Source organism: Microdochium trichocladiopsis (assembly GCF_020744255.1).
Source record: "Microdochium trichocladiopsis strain MPI-CAGE-CH-0230 chromosome Unknown B0I36scaffold_8, whole genome shotgun sequence".
Lineage (NCBI taxonomy): Eukaryota > Fungi > Ascomycota > Sordariomycetes > Xylariales > Microdochiaceae > Microdochium > Microdochium trichocladiopsis.
In genome coordinates, this window is record NW_025763551.1 from 39338 (window position 1) to 58426 (window position 19089).

Consider the following 19089-nt stretch of genomic DNA (forward strand, 5'->3'; position numbering starts at 1 on the left):
TCTTAACCTTCCGCCCGACGATCAAACCTGTAATCGGCCAAAGGCAGTCACGAGACAGACCTTGAGCCCTCCTGGCACCTTATGGTCATTGAAGGCGGCGTACATCTCGGGGATGTTTTCGAATTTGTCTGCAAGAACAAAGACGGTTAGCTGAGGATAGCAGACCGTTTCTGGTGTTCTGCAATGGGATTACAGAGCTGAAACCTGGAAGAATCGGGCTAAGATTGAAATCGGGAGTACTATTGCTTACCTTCGTGAGTAAACATGAAAGCAGGATCATATTTACCCTGGACTACCAAGTCGAGAAGATATGGCAAGTACTGCGAAAGACCCCGGGTGCCGTTATTGTTATTTCAACTCTCTGTTTTCACTTGTATGACGGAAGAGTGGAGGACAGGGAAACATGCGCGAGGATAAGCGTACCTTTTCGGCATAGAGCTGCCCACCGCGTACAGTGATGGCCTTCTCCATCATCATTCCAATCGGGAACTTGTTAGTCTCGTAGAAGAAGTCACCGATGAGAGCAACGTTTCCACCCTTGCGAGTAGCCTTGATGATAGCACTGACGGTATCAGAGCTGTCGCCCTCCATACCCAGAGCTCTCATGGTGCTGTGAGTGACAGAGTTGGTGCTCCTGAAACCGCTCGCCTCGATGCCGCGGTCCAGGCCGCGCGGCTCGATGGACAGAATGTAGTCTGCCACCTCCGGGTGCAGGCCCACGTCAATGGGAATCATGCCGAAGGACTCGGCAATGAGGAGCCGCTTGGGGTCCTTGTCGACCGCGTAGACTTTCCTGGCTCCACGAAGCTTGGCAAGGCGCTGAATCGAGAGACCCACGGCGCCGCAGCCCCAGACTCCAACGACGTCGCCCTTGCCTACCTCAGCCAGCTCGTTGCCATGCCAGGCGGTAGGAGTCACGTCTGCGAGGCCCAGCAGGCTCTTGGCTGGCACAGTCAGGGGAACCTTGACGCAAACAAGGTCTGCGTTAGGGACACGGCAGTACTCCGCCTGGTCGCCGGGATATCCTCCCGTGATCATGGAGTAGCCAAAGATGCCCGACAGACGATGGCCGTACATCTCTTCCATCTCTAGAGAAGGGTTGGTCTTGTCGCACAGGGAGAACTCCTTCCGATCGCAGTAGAAGCACTTCCCGCACGCGATGACTGGCAGGATGACGACTCGATCTCCGACCTCGAGATTCAGAACTCCTGACCCGACATCCTCAATGATGCCGATGGCCTCATGGCCCATGATCAGCCCCTTCTCCATGGCCTTGTTCATTGCTCCAGCATACATGTGCAGGTCAGAGCCGCATATGGTGCAGTGAGTGACGCGCACAATAGCATCCTTGGGAGCCGTAATGGTGGGCTTGGGAACCACTCCTAGCACAATTGATTTAGTGCCAGCCCACTGGGCCGCCAGCATCGTCTCAGTGGGATGCGGTTTATATCCCGTGGTGAGAACTGGTCTGCAGTGTTGAGTTCTGATTAGACATGACTCGGGTGGGCCACTAATAGGCAAATGGAGACTCACGCTGGTACTTGCGCCATTTTCCAGTTTTGCGCTGATTCTTTTACCTAATTGGTCGAAGGGGCTAGAGTGTATAAGTTGGGACGGTTCTCTCCTATCGTTTGCTTTGGTGAAACAGTTCGATATGAGTCCACAGTTCCACTTCGACCATAGACGGTAGAGACTTTATAGCCAGCAAGTCCCGACTCCAAGTACACTTAGATTTAGCCTCGGCGCCATGGCTGGCATGATTGCCTGGTTATTCGTCACCGTGCAGTACCCTCAAGTCATGCTTGCGTCGTGCATACGTCTGACGTGCTGGCGCTACGGGGCCTCCGCTGCACGTGCAATTTGTTTTGTCAACTTGACGGAAAGTTGCATCATGGACACTAGGGCCTCTTTCTGACGGGCCACGAGTCCTTAAGCGGGGCAATTACATACATTGGCGTAACAATGAGATAAATAATCATCACTACTTACGCCTTACCTACCTAGTGAATTGGGCTTAAGAGCAGCCAAGACATTCTTCAAACAACCAAAGAGTGTCAGCTCCATGTTAAATAACACCTTATGCTCTCTGCAATGCCAGCTCTCAATTACTTTCGTGCCTTATTACCGCGACTCCCGCGACTAGTCTATCCAACTATCAGAACCACCACGAATCGGCAATTTCGAAGTAGCGCCAACATATTTGCGAGGATGTCACCTTACGACCTTGTTAAGACCGAGCGTGTGTGGTGGAAGGAAAGCGTTGTATACCAGGTATGTAGCGGTGAGAGGTCTCTTTGAGGAGTCTTCTCCATCTCCTTATCGGCGACGAGACATGGCGTTGACTAACCCCCGCAGATCTACCCGGCTTCCTTCCGTGACGTGAGTGGAGATGGCCATGGCGACATTCGTGGCATCACGGAGAAATTAGACTACCTGAAAGATCTTGGAGGTACGAGCTCTTCAATTTCTACTACCGCAATATCTTCTCGAGGATATATACTAATGCGAGCGGGTCACAGTCGATGTAATTTGGGTATCCCCAAGTAGGCTAGCCTTAACACCACTCACTGTATAGGGATGTTTCTCACACTAGCTCAAAGTATACAAAAGCCCCCAAGTCGACAAGGGCTACGATATATCCGATTACAAGGATATTGATCCGCTGTACGGCACTCTGGCACACGTCGACGAGCTGATCAAGGAGCTTGCACGGCGTGACATGAAGCTTATCATGGATCTCGTGGTTAATCATACCTCAGACCAGGTAAGTCGGTCAAATGCTGCCGGTGGACAGCTTATCGTTGTCCTGAAATTCTAACCGCCTATTTGCTTCTTGTTAGCACGAGTGGTTCAAAGAGTCAAGGTCGTCCACCAATAACCCCAAGAGGGACTGGTACATCTGGAGGAAGGGTAAGGTGGACGAGAAGGGCACGCAACGCCCCCCGAACAATTGGTGCCGTACCTTGGACACTACCCAGTCAGCATGGGAATACGACGCGACGACTAAGGAATACTACCTCTCCCTCTTCTCCAAGGAGCAGCCCGACCTCAATTGGGAAAGCACGGAAGTCCGAGCGGCCGTGCATGACATCGTCCGCTTCTGGCTGGACCGGGGCGCCCGCGGATTCCGAATGGACGTCATTGACCATATTTCCAAGGTTCAGGAGTATCCTGATGCCAGGATCACAATTCCTGGTCAATACTACCAGCCTGGTGGCGACTTCTTTGCAAACGGGCCGCGGCTCTCGGAGTTCCTACACGAGATACGTCAGATACTCGACGAGTACGATGTCATGACGGTCGGCGAGATGCCCTTTATTAACAATGAAGATGAGATTATCCGCACCGTCGGAAGGCAAGGATCACTCGACATGATCTTTCTATTTGAGATACTCAACATGGACAACCAGCCAGGCCGCTCAAAGTGGTCGTACCAGGAGTGGGATGCTACCGACATGGCGCGGATCCACGCGCGTATCCAGCGGCTGATGATTGAGAAGGACGGCTGGAACGCCATCTTCTGCGAGAATCACGATTCGCCTCGAGCGCTATCTAGGTTCGGCGACGACAGCGCAGAATGGCGGGAGTATGCGGCCAAGATGATATGTGCTAAAAGCATCGCGCTCGGTGGAACAGAGTACATCTACCAGGGCCAGGAGCTAGGCATGAGGAATATTCCCTCTGATTGGCCCATTGAAGAGTACAAGGACGTGGAGACTCAGAACTATTGGAACTAGTATGTCTTGTGGTCCGAGCAGCTCTTCCCAAGTCTATCTCTCACCTTGATTTATGACACATTCAGCTAACCTGTGTTTCAAAACAGTGCGGTCAAGCAGTACGCCAACAACCACCGCAGGCTAGAATATGCTCGCAGGCTGATCCAGCTCAAGGCTCGTGACCACACACGCACCCCCATGCAGTGGGATGCCACGCCGCATGCTGGGTTTTGCGAGCCAGCCGTCAAGCCGTGGATGCGGGTCAACGACGACTACCCCATCATCAATGTCATGACACAGAAGCACAACCAGCACTCCGTTCTCTCGTACTATAAGCGCTGTCTCAAGTTTCGCAAAGAATACCGAGACGTATTTATCTACGGCGGGTTCAAGATCCTCGACCCCAACAACAAGGACGTGGTATCCTTTCTCCGGTTCTCCAAGAGCGAATGCTGGATAAGCATTTCAAATTTTACGGGTAAACATATTGAGTGGAAGGGCCTTGAGGATATTAGGGTTGAGGAATGGGTACTTGGAAACCATCCGTTCGAGGGACCTGTCGGAAATATCTCGGATCGCATCGTTCACTTGAGGCCCTGGGAAGGCGTTATTGGAAGGTGTGCAATGCCAAGCTGGCTATCTTCCTAGTATTCTACAATGTGAATGATTCACTTTTCTGGACGTCTTCTTCCTGGTGTAAGGCTCCTTATCTTCTACGCGACCATTGTTTCTCATCTACTCAACGCAGCTAGTGTACTCTGGAGACAAAGTCGGTAGAAAAGAATTATCACGCTAAATGCAGGGGAACGACCAGTCGAGTTTGTGCCGGAGCCGGCGGCCTCGTGCGGATACTCCCGGACTAGAGATGCATCCCGACACCCCGTGGAGTAGATCATGGATCTGTCCACGATTAAATTTGGTTATAAAGCACCTTCAATTTTGATAGGCATGTGAATTAATAATGTATGGCATTACGAGAATGGAGTTATTAGCTAGCGTTTAAGTGGTCTTATTATCTCTCCGATAATAGGGGCCCGGGGACCAGTTTATCCGACACCCGGTGAAATAGATCTATGCTTCTCGGAACATCGTGGACTAAATGAGTCGCCGTGAGTATATATCGCGTGCAGGCCCTGTATCAGTCATGCGCCATCACACCCTTCAGCTCTGACGTCCATACGGCCTTCAGCCCTTGAATTCACTCGAACTCATGCAACATTCGCCATGGCATCTTGCACTCTGCTCCGAGTAGTGGTCGCCGGCGCCTCTGGCGAGACGGGGCAGTCTATCATGGCAGCCCTGCTGGCCGAGCCAGCGCAGTTCAAGGTCGTGGCACTGGCACGGCACGAGTCGGCGGGCAAGGAGGTTTACCAAGAGATGGCACGGGCTGGCGCCACTGTCGAGGCGGTTGATTTCTGTGATGTGGAGACACTCGCAGCCCGGCTCGTGGCCGCCGACGTCGTTATCTCGTGCCTACTACCGCTCCAACGGGTCGAATCGGAGACGCTCATCGACGCTGCGCACCGCGCCAGCGTTGGCCGGTTTGTACCCAGCTTTTTCTCTACGATTATGCCCCCGCGCGGGATCATGGAGGTCCGTGATGTCAGGGAAGACCTGCTGGACCGCTGCAAGCTCATCTACCTACCTTACACCGTTATTGATGCCGGCTCATGGTACCAAATCAGCCTACCGCCACCGTACGCCCCGCCGCCGCCGCTGGCCACCACTGTTATCGGCGATGGCGATATCCCTACCGCCATGATCGATAAGGCCGATATTGGGCCGTACGTAGCACGTATCATCGCAGATCCGCAGACGCTGAACCGGTTCGTGTTCGTATACGGCGAGGTCACGACGCTGAACGGTATCTGGACTGAAGTTGAGACCGCGACAGGGGAGGCAGTACCGCGGGATTCCATCTCGGTTGTGGACCTTGAGGCCCGTATCGCGGCGCTGCGGAGCTCAGTTACCGCAGACCCGACGAACGTAGGCCTGGTATTGGACCTCGCAATGGGCCAGTATCTTCATAGTCGTCATGTCAGAGGCGACAACACGCCCGATCGCGCCAAGTACCTCGGATACTTGGATTGCAAAATTTTATACCCGGATGTCAAGTGCAAGTCGCTACACGCCTATATCCGCGAGGTAGTTGATGGGAAGCGTGACTACAGCGTCTACGTTGGCCGAGACGTAGTAGCAGATGCAACGCAGCATAGAGACTAGGCACTCTGAGAGGCAAGGGTTGGCATGCTAGGTGCGGCGACCCGATCAACAGGTCGCAGGGCTGAGGGAGCAATGGCAGGTCCTTCACGCTGGAGATCAGGACCATCCGGTAGAAGGCATGCTGATTTATTAGAATGCTAAGAAAGCTGATATATTCAAATTATGCCAAAGACCTCGCGGAATTGCGACCTATCTTGTCAACCATTGATCAGCCTTGTGCCAAACGTTAGGCCGTACGTCAAAGACGATCGAGCATTATAGGAGCGTGGAGGGGTGGTCTCTATATAGGACCTGGTTCGAACGCATATTTGTCGTTGAATTCTGAGGAGCCTTATTGCGATACATATTAGTTTGGTAACCAATATCTGCAGCCAGAATCTTGAAGCCGCCTGCACAGGGTACGCATAAACCTGCTACCCTCAGTAACCCGAAACCCTAAATTGAATTGACTTCCCCAGGGATCCGGGTTTCATGGTCTTCTAAGGGATTGGCCATTCAGATGAAGGCAGTCTTACAAACTGACCCAGCACTGTAAAGGTTGAGCACCTCGATGAGGAAAGTTATGCATAGTGTGTAGTTACGTATAACGTAATCCACAAGCGACCCGCCCACACAAGCGACCCGCCCACTTTCCTCTCCATTTCGTATAAGCTATCTTTAATCCCATATTCCTCCACCAAAAATCATGCCACAGCAATCAAATGAAGGCGATATTATTCTAGCGCTAAACGCGCTTCAATCCGATCCAAAATTAAGCGTACGAAAGGCTGCGCAGATCTACAAAGTCCCTCGTACGACACTTCGCGACCGACGACGCGGTGCACAGCAAAAACGCGATACCCGACCACATAACCAGAACTTGACCTCGTACGAAGAGGATAGTATCGTACGATACGTACTCGACCTAGATTCGCGTTCGTTTCCACCGCGCCTTAGTGGTGTTCGAGAAATGGCGGATCGACTCCTCCGCGCACGCGACGCGCCACGCGTCGGAACGAACTGGGCCTCAAACTTCGTACGACGACGACCTGAGCTCCGTACGCGTTTAAATCGAAGAATCGACTACCAGAGGGTCCTCTACGAGGATCCGGACGCGTATCGCGCGTGGTTTGAGCTCGTACGAAACATAATCGCGAAATACGGGATCCACGATGACGACATCTACAACTTCGACGAGACGGGCTTTGCGATGGGCAAAATCTCCGCCGAAACTGTCGTTACGACCTCCGATCGACGCGGGAGGCCAAGAGCCGTACAACAAGGGAATCAGGAATGGGTTACAGTAATCCAGGGTATCGCGTCGTACGGCTATTCAATCCCGCCGTACATTATCTTCGCCGGGAAGGTCCACCTCGACTCCTGGGTAATCGCGCTTTCAGAAAACGGTTGGACGACGAACGAGAGAGGCCTAGAATGGGTAAAACACTTCGATTTCCATACGAAGAGTCGTACGAAGGGTACCTACCGCCTCCTCATCCTCGACGGCCATGAGAGCCACCATTCCGTCGATTTCGAGCTCTACTGTAAAGAACAGAATATCGTAACACTCTGTATGCCTGCTCACTCGTCGCATAAGCTCCAGCCTCTCGATGTTGGGTGCTTTGGACCTCTGAAACGGGCGTACGGTAAAGAAATCGAAGGTCTAATGCGGGCGTACGTAACCTACGTTTCAAAGGAGGACTTCCTCCCAGCCTTTTATAAGGCGTACGACGCTGTAATGACCAAATCAAACATCCAGGCAGGCTTCAGAGCGACAGGCCTAGTACCGTACGACCCGAATTATATAATTTCACAGCTAGATATGAAGTTTCATACGCCGACACCGCCAGGTTCCTCTGCTGGACTACCACCCCCATGGGTTTCAAAGACGCCGAACAACCCAATTGAGACCGAATCGCAGACGAAGTATATTGAAAATCGCATCGTACGACACCAGAATAGCTCACCGTCGTCCATTGTTGAGAGCGTACGGCAGCTAAGAAAAGGAGTCATAATGATGGTACACGAGCAGGACCTTATGTGCCAAGAGCTCGCCGAACTTCGAGATGTAAACGACCGCCTTAGCCGCCGTCGTCGTACGAAAAGAAAGCAGCTATAGAAAGGAGGGTCCCTCACGATTAATCAGGCAAAGGATTTGAAGGCTCAAATCGATGCGACGCAGTAGTTAATGGCGGAAACGAGTTAGAATAGTGGTCGTACGAGGAGGCCCGAAACGCGCGCGCGACGATGTGGCGTCTGCGGCGAGCCCGGGTATAATGCTCGTACGTATCAGAAAGTTGTATCTGCCTCTGAAGAAGAGGATTCCGAATAGTTTGAATTGATTTAAGGCGTTATGGTTGATTTAACTTATATATGATCGTACGAGTGCGTAGAAGGTGGGCGGGTCGCTTGTGTGGGCGGGTCGCTTGTGGATTACGTTAATGGCTTATGCTTTTTGATTCCGAGGTACCCGGGACTATAGTGGCAGTGCCGGTGGCCAAGCACATGGTCATCATGCATGCTCAGCACCTGCCGCATGCTGAATTATTAGCGTCAGCATCTAAGCCAAGGTGCACCCCACAGAGCTCAGCCCCAGTGACAATATCCCTGCAAGCCCGGGGCCTGCATGGGGGCTGGAGGCACATCGACGGAGCTGACTGGCTGAACGGTTGGTTGCATCTGCTGACGACTGCCATCGGTCGCAACGCAGGTCTCCAGATTCGGTCATTGCCCACGGCGTCGCCGCCAGGCGCTAGAACGAATAATGTCTGCGGTATAAAGACTTCATCTAGCCTGTGGCAGTAGAACGAGTTTCCTGACCTTCAATTTCCAGACCAGGCGGCTCGTCCTTTGCCCAGCAGGTCCATGTGACGCCGTTGACTGTATATCCAGCTCTCATTTTTAAACTTGTTTCCAGACCTTCACAATGGGCACACTCGAGCAAATCAAGCTCAGGGACCCCTACATCTTCAAGAAGGCCGACGACTTCTTCAGCCTGGATGTTGACGGGCCTGGCTCTAGCATGAAACAGCCGAGGTCTATCTCATATGTTGATAATGATCAGCAACTGTCGAATGGCCAGCAGAACCCGGTTTGCCGCCACGGTCGCATCTTCCGCTTCGACGATAATTCACTCCTTCTGATCCAGTTCCTCCGGCCCAAGGTCTGGCGCGTCCGCTTCAGTCCAAAAAACAAGTCGCCTCAAGACTTCACAGACTACAACACGTAGGTTGGCCAACACAGGCCTCTTGGATTAACCTCCACTCGCTCAAAATACTGATGAATCAATAGCCGCACAATCATCCGAGATACAACGACCGAGCTCATCCGTGTTCTTGACCGCGTGCAGAATATTGACTGGAGAGTAGACCTGATTCAAAGCGACGAGTACTACATCCTACAGTCCATAGTTGTTCATGATGGCAAGGATGAGAAAGGGCTGGAACTGTGGATTCAGAAAGATCCCTTCCAGATCACAGCAGTTCGCTTGCTGACAGGACTCGAGCCTGCCACAAGGCCGCCCCAAGCTCAAGATCTGGAAGATAGCAACCATGACGGCCTGGGGTTCCCCAACGAGGTGTCTGGCCAACGCCGCGCCGTCATTTGGCAGACGAAACCCCGGGGCCTGCTCTACGGTGATCAGTCTACTGTCCTGTGCCTCGAACGGTCAGTCACTGCCGACTATATGGGATTTGGCGAGCAGGGCGGTAGCTCCTTTTTTAAGGAGAGAACCTTCTTGAACTATTTCAGTACGTGTATCATTCTATGGTTCATAACTTTGAGCCGGGAGCATCTCAGGTTAACAGCTGGACGGACAGACTTTGACAATATGCGGTACTTCAATGTCTATGGCCAAGGCCCGTTGAACGACAGCGAACCGCTGTACCATTCTGAGCCCTACTGGATTGAGGTGGATGCACAACCAGCTTACCGGACACAGGTGGCAACCTTCATAGATAATTACTCCCATGTCTGCGTTGACATCGGTGTTGCAGACCCATCCACCTTCAGAGTTGCAACTCGTTTCAATTCGTTTCAGGGAATCTTCATGGCCGGGGATACCGTGGCCGACGTCATCCAGCTGCACACCTCCATCGTTGGTAAGCCAAAGCTCAAGCCCCGATACGTGCTTGGCAATCATCAAGGCTGCTATGGGTATGATACAAGAGACATGGTCTTGGACGCTGTCAAGGAGTATCGCAAGGCTGGGATCCCTCTAGATGGGATGCACATTGACGTCGACATCCAAGACGACTACCGGACTTTTACGATCAACAAGAACGCAGGCCGCTTCCCAGACCCGGAGTCAATGTTCAAGGACCTCCGTCAGTTAGGTGTCAAGTGCAGCACAAACATAACGCCTTATATCAATTCCACGCCCAACGATGATTATACCACATTGAACGAAGCCCTGAAGGCTGGTTACTTCATTGTAGACCTGCGCGACATTGATCCTTCGGCCCCAAATCCTCAGGATCAACGCTATCTTCAGCAGGGCACTGCGGGTGTGTACTTCACCGAACCCGACAACGAGTGGAAAAGGCCACAGTATGAGCAGCGCGATGATTACTCGTTCAGGGATCAATTCAACTCAGGCAAGCCATTTCATGGTGGCATCTCTTACGGCGCAAACCTTGGACACCCTGGCTTTTACCCGAACCTGAACAGCAAGAGCGTCCGTCTGTGGTGGGGAAGGCAGTATCGAGAGTTGTTTGAATGTGGTCTGGACTTTGTATGGCAAGACATGACAAGTCCTTGTATCGCAGAGCAATACGGTGATATGAAGTCGTAAGATGGCCTCCCCTTGCGTTTCGACTGTCACACTTTTGAGAAATGGCTGATCAGTACACAGGCTACCCTTTCGGTTGATGATCGACTCGGACGGATGGAGCGGAGACCCAAATGCCTCTCAGCAGAAGAAGGCCATCGAAATCTGGTCACTCTACAGCTACAATCTTCACAAGGCGACGTACCATGGCCTCAACAACTTGCATAGGATCGACAAGAACAACGAGAACGACAAACTTGCCTGGCGTGAGAATCGTCGAAACTTTATCATTGGTCGTGGAAGCTTTGCAGGCAGTCACCGATTCGCAGGCCTGTGGACCGGCGACAACGCTTCCACCTGGGATTTCCTCAAAATATCTGTTGCGCAGGTCCTCGCACTGGGCCTGTCCGGTGTAACAATCGCTGGAGCAGACGTCGGAGGTTTCGAGGCCGACGAGCGGCAGCTGGACTACGCCGATCCCGAGCTGTTGATCCGGTGGTACTCTGCGTATTCCTTACTACCCTGGTTCAGGTCAGTGCCCCATTATTGGTGCTGGAGCTCAACGCTATGGAGTTCTAACTGACGATGTTTGGTATCAGGAACCACTACACTCGCCAGAGAGACTGGATCGATCGCCCGGGCGTTCAGAGAAAACCTGGAAAGTGGTTTCAGGAGCCCTATGCATACCAGCTCCACTACGAACAGCACAAGGACAAATACAGAGACCGCGAGGCGGAGATCTACCGCGCCGTACTCCCAAGTTGTCGCTATTCAATCCGGTTGCGTTACTCCTTAATGCAGCTTCTTTACGACGCCATGTTCGAAAACATGCTGACAGGATTGCCAATTGCGCGGGCCATGGTGAGTCGCGGGCTATGCTCCTTTCCCAGCATGTCGTCGGAAAATGCCTGCTGACGGACTTGTAGCCCATCACCGACGAGCTTGATCGCTCGCTGTTCTCAAAGGATGTGAGTGCCTGCTGGAGGAATTCATACCATCCCGGCCCGTCCTGTGCTAACGGGTCAGAATCGCGATTGCACCGGCTCGCAATACATGGTGCGCAACGACCTCCTGGTCGCTCCTCAATTGGACCGCGAGGCAGCATCGGGTGGTGTCCGCGAGCTGTATCTGCCGTATCCCGACCATTGGCTTCCCATGAATCTTCGTGCGGATGATGAAATTGGTCTACCGCTCGCGAACTCCACGCCTGGTGGTCGCCGTATACAATATGAATGCCGCATCAGCGACGACGACGAACAGATCCCGTATTCCACGCCAATGTACATCAGGGAAGGTAGGCACCGGCTCTCTGGACACGGCCCCATGTTTCTCTGGCTCGTGATTTAACCGCTGATTCTGTACATTCACAGGTGCAATTATACCCAAGATCCAGGTCCGAGACTTCGTACCTGACTACAGCACGGCTCAGCAAGATCCGAATCCCATCACTATCCACGTTTACCCTGGCAAGGACAATGTGAGTCATTTCCCGCATCTGTTTCTGCCCACTTGTTGTGGGAGGCAACTGGCTGCCCACAGAGCTAACACGTCTTCGTTAGAGCTATGACATGTTCCTCGACGACGGGATTTCACGAGATAGCGCGCCGAAGGCTTCCTCGCAGACGGGCGGCACATTGCAGGGAGAATGGACCAAGGGACTCACTGATGAAAAAGCCGATAGCAACTACACTCAGGTGGCGTTCAAGCAGGTATGCAAGGGACTCTGGCTGGTACTCGTCTGGCAGACAGCATCGCTAACTGAGACTTAGGTCACGACCAAGCAAGTGAACCATTCCACCCATGTGGTCAAATACACCCGCCATTTGTGGGCCCGCACACCGTTCAATGGCTTCAAGGGCAACCTGACGCAAATGATCAGCTCGGAGTACAAGTTTGTATTCTGGCATCTGCCGCAGAGCGACCTCGCCACGGCCGAGGTGTCGGTGACTCTGGATCAAGCAAAGTATGACGTCAATGTTGATCGGAAGCACAGGGCAACGATCGTCACAGTGCCGGTGGAGGACGTGCACACGACGGAGGGCCTGCACATTACGATCTCAATGGTCTCGGAAATCTAGTCCTGCCGTCTTTGCTGCCTTTCGAGCTGTCCATAGTTCCTTGCTCTGAAGCATGGCAGACGTTTACCGCTCTATATAGATCAAATACGTCATTTTCGCAAATGTACCTTCTAAGGACGAAATGTGGCGAGCCTTTACTTGACCACACTTATGTAGTGGCGGCACGCCTCCACGCGAGCTCCCATAGACGAGCAATACAATGCTTATGAGTTAGGCCCATCGTGTGCGTTGGGCGGGGCCGAATCGAACCTGACCTGACCAAGGAGGGACTTGCATGTGGAAATTGAGTGGCCAAGATCACGGCGGGGGGCTGCTTAAAGGAGATAAGCTTTCCCACGGAGCAGAGCACCGGGACCCCGCCGTGCCCCCTGATGTCGAGGTCCCTCCACGCGGCCCCTTGCATTCCTTCTTCTCGCCAGACCGGCTCCGCCATCTCAGCTGTCCTTCTGCACCTCCACGAGCAAATCTTCACTCCCGCCAAAGAAAGCAGCAGCACGCTCCTCAGCGGCAACACCCTCCCATACACCAGCACATCGCCAGTGAGACACCGGGAAAGCTTCCGCCGACTTGCTGCACCTCCTGCCATTCCAGCATTCCAGACACCCCAAGCTTAGGTCCGCCCCATTGTCGCGGCCCGTCATCGCCTCCCGCGTCACCTGCCGCCCGCAAAGTGGCGTCCCTGCTGTCTGCCGCTTCTGTCCCTCGACGAACAAATGCGCCAATAACATTAGCTCTCGTGCCTCTCGGCTATCACTACCACCGCTCCCTGCGGAGCTCCAAGGACGACTCGGGCGTCACTTGACCTCGGACCCTCACTTGCTGCTTGCTTGCCTCACACTCAAGCCTGCGACCCCACCAAGCACATCCTTTGTGCGTTGTTTGTTTCGCCCCAGGCCTTCCTTGCTAAGCCAAGCGGCCTGCGCCACGGCGAGTGGGCAACAAGGGCCACGATGCCGACTCTGGCGCTGACCGATTTCAATATTGTCGTCAGTGTCCTTGGTGGCTGGATCTCTCTGTTTGGCCTAGTGTCATATCTTCTCAAGGAGAACTTTTACCTTTCCGAGGCTCGTACGTACCCTTGTATCCCGGTTCTGCAGGCTGGGCCCCTTGATATGTTTCTCGAGCTGACACATTTGATCCACCGCAGTCATCTCTCTGCTCGCCGGCGTGGCATTCTCTCCCCATGCCGCCAACTTGATTCGGCCCATCGAGTACGCTCAGGGTATCGAGACCAACCTCAACTCCATAACCTTGGCGTTCTCGCGCCTCGTGCTTGGCGTGCAACTTGTTCTCGCCGGTGTTCAGCTCCCGAGCCGCTACCTCCGGAAGGAATGGAAGCCTCTCTCGCTCCTAGTCGGCCCAGTCATGACAATCATGTGGCTGCTTACCAGTCTCCTCGTCTGGGCGCTAGTGCCTAACCTTCCCTTTCTGCATGCTCTCGCCATTGGTGCTTGTGTGACGCCGACCGACCCGGTCCTGTCCAACGTCATCGTCAAAGGCCGCTTTGCCGATCACAACGTCCCAAAAGAGCTGCAGAAGATCATCATTGCCGAGTCGGGTGCCAATGACGGCCTCGGCTACCCGTTTCTCTTTTTCGCGCTGTACCTGATCAAGTACACGGGCGACGGCGGCGTCAGCGCGGCCGGTGGCGCGGCCACCGCCATGGGCCTGTGGTTTGGCGAGACGTGGGGATATACCATCATTCTCTCGGTTGTGTACGGTGCTGTTGTGGGGTGGGTGGCCAAGGATCTCCTCCACTATGCAGAGACACACAAGTGGGTGGATCGCGAGAGCTTTCTCGTCTTTGCCATCTCGCTGGCATTGTTCATCACGGGCACGTGTGGCATGATCGGGAGCGACGATGTCCTGGCTTGTTTCATCGCTGGAAACGCCTTCACCTGGGATGACTGGTTCCGCCTTGAGACGCTTGATGAGGTAAGTGATGCCGGGCGGTAAGATGGCCTCATGTGCAATGTTCTAACGACCGTTCTGCAATCTAGTATGACAGACCACCATTCCTGCAGCGAGAGTGCACCCAAGACATGTGACGCCTTGAGATTATTAACAAAAGTTGCCACGTTCTAGCTCCCTTCAACCGACCATCGACATGCTCCTCAACGTGTCCATCTTCATGTGGTACGGGGCAGTGTGCCCATGGGAAAAGTTCATGACCAATGACGTGGTCCCGCTCTACCGCCTCGTCGCCCTTGGCATCCTCATCCTGCTGCTCCGTCGCCCGCCCGTCATCCTCGGGGCTCACAGGTGGATCCCGCAGACCGAAGACTTGCGCCAGGCCATCTTCATGGGGTTCTTTGGCCCTGTGGGTGTCTCTGGTGTCTTCTACCTCTACATCACGCTCGAGTTTATCGAGAGCCTGGGCCATGATGGTAGCCCGCGTGAGGACGTGGCGCATCTCGGGGAGGCGACCACGGTCATTGTCTGGTTCGTTGCCGTGTGTAGTGTGGTGAGTGCCCTGCCCAATCTAGATTCTATTCCCTCGGCATGCGTAGACGTTTCACGGTGGCGCATGCGGCCAGGACATGTCGCAGCTACGCACTGACACAAGTCTGACCCAATTCTCCATCTTGCAGGTCGTCCATGGTCTCAGTGTACCGCTGGGCAAGCTGGGCTTCTGGTTTCCCCGCACCCTCTCCCGCACCCTGACCCTCGACAACGACCAGGACTCGCGCTTCAGGATTCGCGAGCGTGTGAGCAACGCCTTCCCTGTCCTGTCGGCCAGCCGTTCGCGGTCCAGAAACGCAAGTCCCCGCCACTCGGTTCCCAACGTCAACCTACCCGTCCACCGCATTGGCGGTTCGGTGATTCGCGCTGTTGGTGCTGGAGCTGAGACCCAGGGCGGCAGCGAGCCCCGGCGTCCGGAAACACCTCCGCTTCCGAGCCGCACGATCAGGTTCCCGGACGAGCATGTCGACTAGTCAGGGTCCGGTCTTTTGATAGACATGCAAGTGCGTGGACCAGTCCGGGGGTGGCAATGGCGGGTCATGTCCTAAGGTGAGTTGGGGCAGTCTGATACATCCATGTCTCCCGCATCGTTGAGGTGTGATCGAGAAAAGCAAGCGCGAATCTGACTGCAGAACAAGACAGAGGGGTTTGATACAGAATGTCAACGGGGCGAGAGGCGGGAGAGGGTGTGCCAACGGAAAGCGAATTGGGATGGAGGAGAAGACACTATGATCTAGGCCTTGGCGTCACTAGCATTGTCCCGGATCTGGAGACAGTGCTGCTGCACAGGCGGGGAAGGCGGAGGGGGGTTTGATACTGCATTTCGAATCCTAGATCTGAAATGGAGTGTTTATCCCGATGTGTATTAGTAAGGACCATTGTGACACTGTACGTCCCAGTCAGCGCTTTGCATAATGACATGTTCGAGACAGCACGCGCCAGTCCGTCTTGGCTGGACCGGAAGAAATGCCTTGTGAACGAAGAGCGCTGCGGAGGGCAGACCATGACTTCAGCTGCTACCCTCCCCTGAGTGGCGACACTGGTGCAGGCGTTGATGAGGCTGTCCCTAATGACTAAATTCTCGCTGCGAGACGATAGCCTGCGTCATCAGCTCGGCCAAATACGACGGCGGGCATGCGCAAACAAGCATGAAACACTCACAGATCCAGCACGGACATACAGAAGCTGCTTGGGATTCGTGATAGACATGTTTCGATTGTTCTGCAGGAGCTAAAGAAGGACGGATTGCTCTCTGTGCAATAGTAAGGAACCGACTATCGGCAAGACGTAGCAACGAAAGAACCTTCTGTGGCCATTTATCTTCACCATATCTCATCCAGCATGAAGCAAAAGTACGACAAGTCCTAGACGGCCTATGGTCCCCACAATCTTAAGAGCTGGCATATCATTGTGCCTTCATGTGCCATGAAGTTGCCGCTCAGACACGGGCCCATGATCTGTCCTGTGCTGTTCAGGAGTTGTCGATGACGTTATTGACAATGGTGACCAGACCAGGAACGAGAGCAGTGAAGCCAGTGAGTATAACGTTGGCATCGGCGCTGACCGCGCCAACCGCATTGGCCACATTGACAATAGGGGTGACAAGAGGATTGATTGCGTTCTGAATGAGGGCTAGTTCGTCATCGATAGCTTGTAGCACAGCGGGAGCGACGCCCTCCAGGTTGTTGATGATGATTTCCAAGCTAATGCCGAGATTGGTGAGCAGGTTGACGAGCTGTCCGATGGCCAAGATTACCTGGTTAATCTGGCTGGCGGTGAAGTTGGCGACAGCAGCGGCAATGTTGCCACCAGCGGCTGCGATGGCATTGCTGATAGCTTGGCCACCGCTGGCCAGAGCAGTAGCAACGGCTCGGAGGTTGGCTTCAATGATGGCCTGCACCTGCACATTGATGTTGTTGCCAGCGGTCTGAATGGTTTGCTCTATTATGATGGATCAGACCGATGGATTGAGGAGGCTTGGTAGACGCCCTTTTAGGGGCACTCACGTGTCGTGGCCAGACTGGCGTTAACAGCGGTGGCGACGTTGCTGACCGAGCCAAGCACAACAGCAGCCAGATTGGTTCCCTGGCGCACCTCGAGGTTGCTCGACCTTTCAATGGGGGCTCCGAAGGGGGTGGCCGAAGTGGCAGCGGCAAAGACAGGAAGGTGGGAGAACTTCATGGTGTCTGTGGTTGGAAGGGGTGCAATACTGTATAAAGAGATGTCTGAAAGAGTATGACGATCGGCGGTACAGGCGGTTACGTGTTTGCTAATCTTTGAAACGGATCAAGCTAGGTCCTGCTCCGGGTAGAGCGGGAGAGATGGTTGCTTATATACTCTCGCTGCTGTCTCTCCGGCACAGGTTCGCCGAGTGACGCCTTGCGAACCTCATTGCGTAACACCAGACAAAACTGGCTCTCTAGTGGCAATGCCGATCCCATTCAGCATGTGTCGAATCGATTGTCGGTGGCCCATCTATCGCCATTATAGCTCCGAATGCTTCTAATCGATTCGGCGAGATTTGCAAGAGAGATGGATCGAGACACTCCCTCAACGACGATGTCTCATCAACAAGCCGCCATGACGCATGCGCAAGCTACCAAGACACACTGACAGGCGCCATGTCTAGCTATACGGGGACGCTAGCGGGGCAAGAGCATGCGCCGAAAGACACGTCCCGATCTAAAGGCTGATCACGATTATGATTCTCAGCCCGCCATCTGACGAGGTAACTCCAATCGGTGGCCAACACTAATAGAACTCTATGCCGCTGCATAATCGCGAGTCCCTTGCGGAGCCCTATACAGCCTATTAATTTGCCGCCTGTCCATCGGGACGTCACAGAGTTTCACTTGCAGTTGGCGTATTCCGTGTCTCACTTTAACCTTGCGACGGGTTCCAAGCATGGATTCTCTCTAGCTCCAAAGCTATCCTGAATTTGAGGAGAACCCTTAGAAAGGACACTGCGAGTAAGAAAATAGTTAAAGGTCTATAATACATAGACTGTGAAAGTGGCAATAGCATCATAGCATGTATGGGTGGCATCTTCACCAGCTATGCCTAGACCTTGACGTAAGACAGCCCGTTCATAGATCTCAAATTTTGCTCTTTGGAACCTTAACGACAACCCACGTCGAGTCACAAGACGCAAACCTCACCCCGCCCTTGCCCTCGATAACACTCTTAACCACAAACTTACGGCCTGTGTAGCCTCCTAGCCAAGTCCTCACTACTACCGCGGCCGGTACATCAATCTTCCTAAAGAACCGCACGTCCATGCCGACCGTAAAGGCCGTAGTCCCGCCGAGCCCGCATAGTCTTTTAGATAGCGACTGGGCCTTCTGCTGACCAAATGCGCCCTGCTCGACCGTATAGCTTGTAGCCTGGTTTAGAGCGAGGTAGTTGCCGACACACTCGTCGATTAGTAGGCCAAATATACCCCCATGTGCAACGCCGTGGTATCCGCGCATCCCTTCGCCGAGATCAAACGCCATTGTTATCTCGGGAATGAGATAGATCTCCCCTTCCTTCTGTTCAACCTCTTTCTTGTCTGCCCTGTCTGCTTCAGCAGCATCCTGCTCCGCGACAGCGGCCTCGGCGCTCTCAAAGTCCAGCGGCGCATGCCAAGCCAGGCAGAGCGGGACGGCCCCCGAGTCGCGGAGCGTCCGCGAGAAGAGGCGCTCGTATAGCGCGATTACGGGCGGCGTAGGCTCTACGTGTCGGCTGCCTGGGCTGAAGGGTACCGCGCGGGCCTGATCATAGTAAAGCTTCGCAATCCATGGGTTGGCCGCGAGGAAGGCCTCGTCCTGTGGCGTGAGGGCTGGGTGACGGTCGAGAAAGGTCATGTTTTCGTTGTTTGCTG

General features: G+C 53.8%; 7 protein-coding genes across 7 annotated transcripts; 4 read left to right on the forward strand and 3 right to left on the reverse strand.

The window, feature by feature from the left end:
* Window positions 1–17: 17 nt before the first annotated feature.
* On the reverse strand, window positions 18–2064 carry B0I36DRAFT_413855 (S-glutathione dehydrogenase; the record flags this gene model as incomplete). Its single annotated transcript, XM_046162009.1, has 4 exons — window positions 18–128; window positions 251–320; window positions 424–1468; window positions 1997–2064. The coding sequence occupies 4 exons, from the start codon at window positions 2062–2064 to the stop codon at window positions 22–24; spliced, it is 1290 nt and encodes a 429-aa protein (XP_046008872.1). The 3' UTR covers window positions 18–21.
* A 144-nt stretch (window positions 2065–2208) lies between these two features.
* On the forward strand, window positions 2209–4364 carry B0I36DRAFT_249013 (alpha-glucosidase; the record flags this gene model as incomplete). Its single annotated transcript, XM_046150436.1, has 5 exons — window positions 2209–2271; window positions 2356–2449; window positions 2601–2764; window positions 2841–3736; window positions 3824–4364. 5 exons carry the CDS (start codon window positions 2209–2211, stop codon window positions 4362–4364), a joined length of 1758 nt encoding a protein of 585 aa, XP_046008873.1.
* Window positions 4365–4940: 576 nt separating this feature from the next.
* Window positions 4941–5939, forward strand: B0I36DRAFT_248636 (isoflavone reductase; the record flags this gene model as incomplete). Its single annotated transcript, XM_046150403.1, has 1 exon — window positions 4941–5939. The coding sequence occupies one exon, from the start codon at window positions 4941–4943 to the stop codon at window positions 5937–5939; it is 999 nt and encodes a 332-aa protein (XP_046008874.1).
* Window positions 5940–8755: 2816 nt separating this feature from the next.
* Window positions 8756–12967, forward strand: B0I36DRAFT_328877 (alpha-1,4-glucan lyase). The gene is made up of 10 exons (XM_046154642.1): window positions 8756–9143; window positions 9210–9667; window positions 9737–10706; window positions 10771–11217; window positions 11286–11547; window positions 11613–11654; window positions 11713–11980; window positions 12057–12163; window positions 12246–12395; window positions 12456–12967. The coding sequence occupies exons 1-10, from the start codon at window positions 8845–8847 to the stop codon at window positions 12762–12764; spliced, it is 3312 nt and encodes a 1103-aa protein (XP_046008875.1). The 5' UTR covers window positions 8756–8844; the 3' UTR covers window positions 12765–12967.
* Window positions 12968–13714: 747 nt separating this feature from the next.
* B0I36DRAFT_248546 (Sodium/hydrogen exchanger family-domain-containing protein) lies at window positions 13715–15700 on the forward strand (the record flags this gene model as incomplete). Its single annotated transcript, XM_046150395.1, has 4 exons — window positions 13715–13832; window positions 13912–14699; window positions 14836–15228; window positions 15356–15700. 4 exons carry the CDS (start codon window positions 13715–13717, stop codon window positions 15698–15700), a joined length of 1644 nt encoding a protein of 547 aa, XP_046008876.1.
* Window positions 15701–16698: 998 nt separating this feature from the next.
* Window positions 16699–17720, reverse strand: B0I36DRAFT_413867 (uncharacterized protein; the record flags this gene model as incomplete). Its single annotated transcript, XM_046162010.1, has 2 exons — window positions 17234–17720; window positions 16699–17168 (listed from the first exon to the last, which is right to left on the reverse strand). Exons 1-2 carry the CDS (start codon window positions 17406–17408, stop codon window positions 16699–16701), a joined length of 645 nt encoding a protein of 214 aa, XP_046008877.1. The 5' UTR covers window positions 17409–17720.
* A 496-nt stretch (window positions 17721–18216) lies between these two features.
* B0I36DRAFT_413869 (uncharacterized protein) lies at window positions 18217–19072 on the reverse strand (the record flags this gene model as incomplete). The annotated part of the gene is made up of 2 exons (XM_046162011.1): window positions 18217–18287; window positions 18427–19072. The coding sequence occupies 2 exons, from the start codon at window positions 19070–19072 to the stop codon at window positions 18217–18219; spliced, it is 717 nt and encodes a 238-aa protein (XP_046008878.1).
* Window positions 19073–19089: the final 17 nt, after the last annotated feature.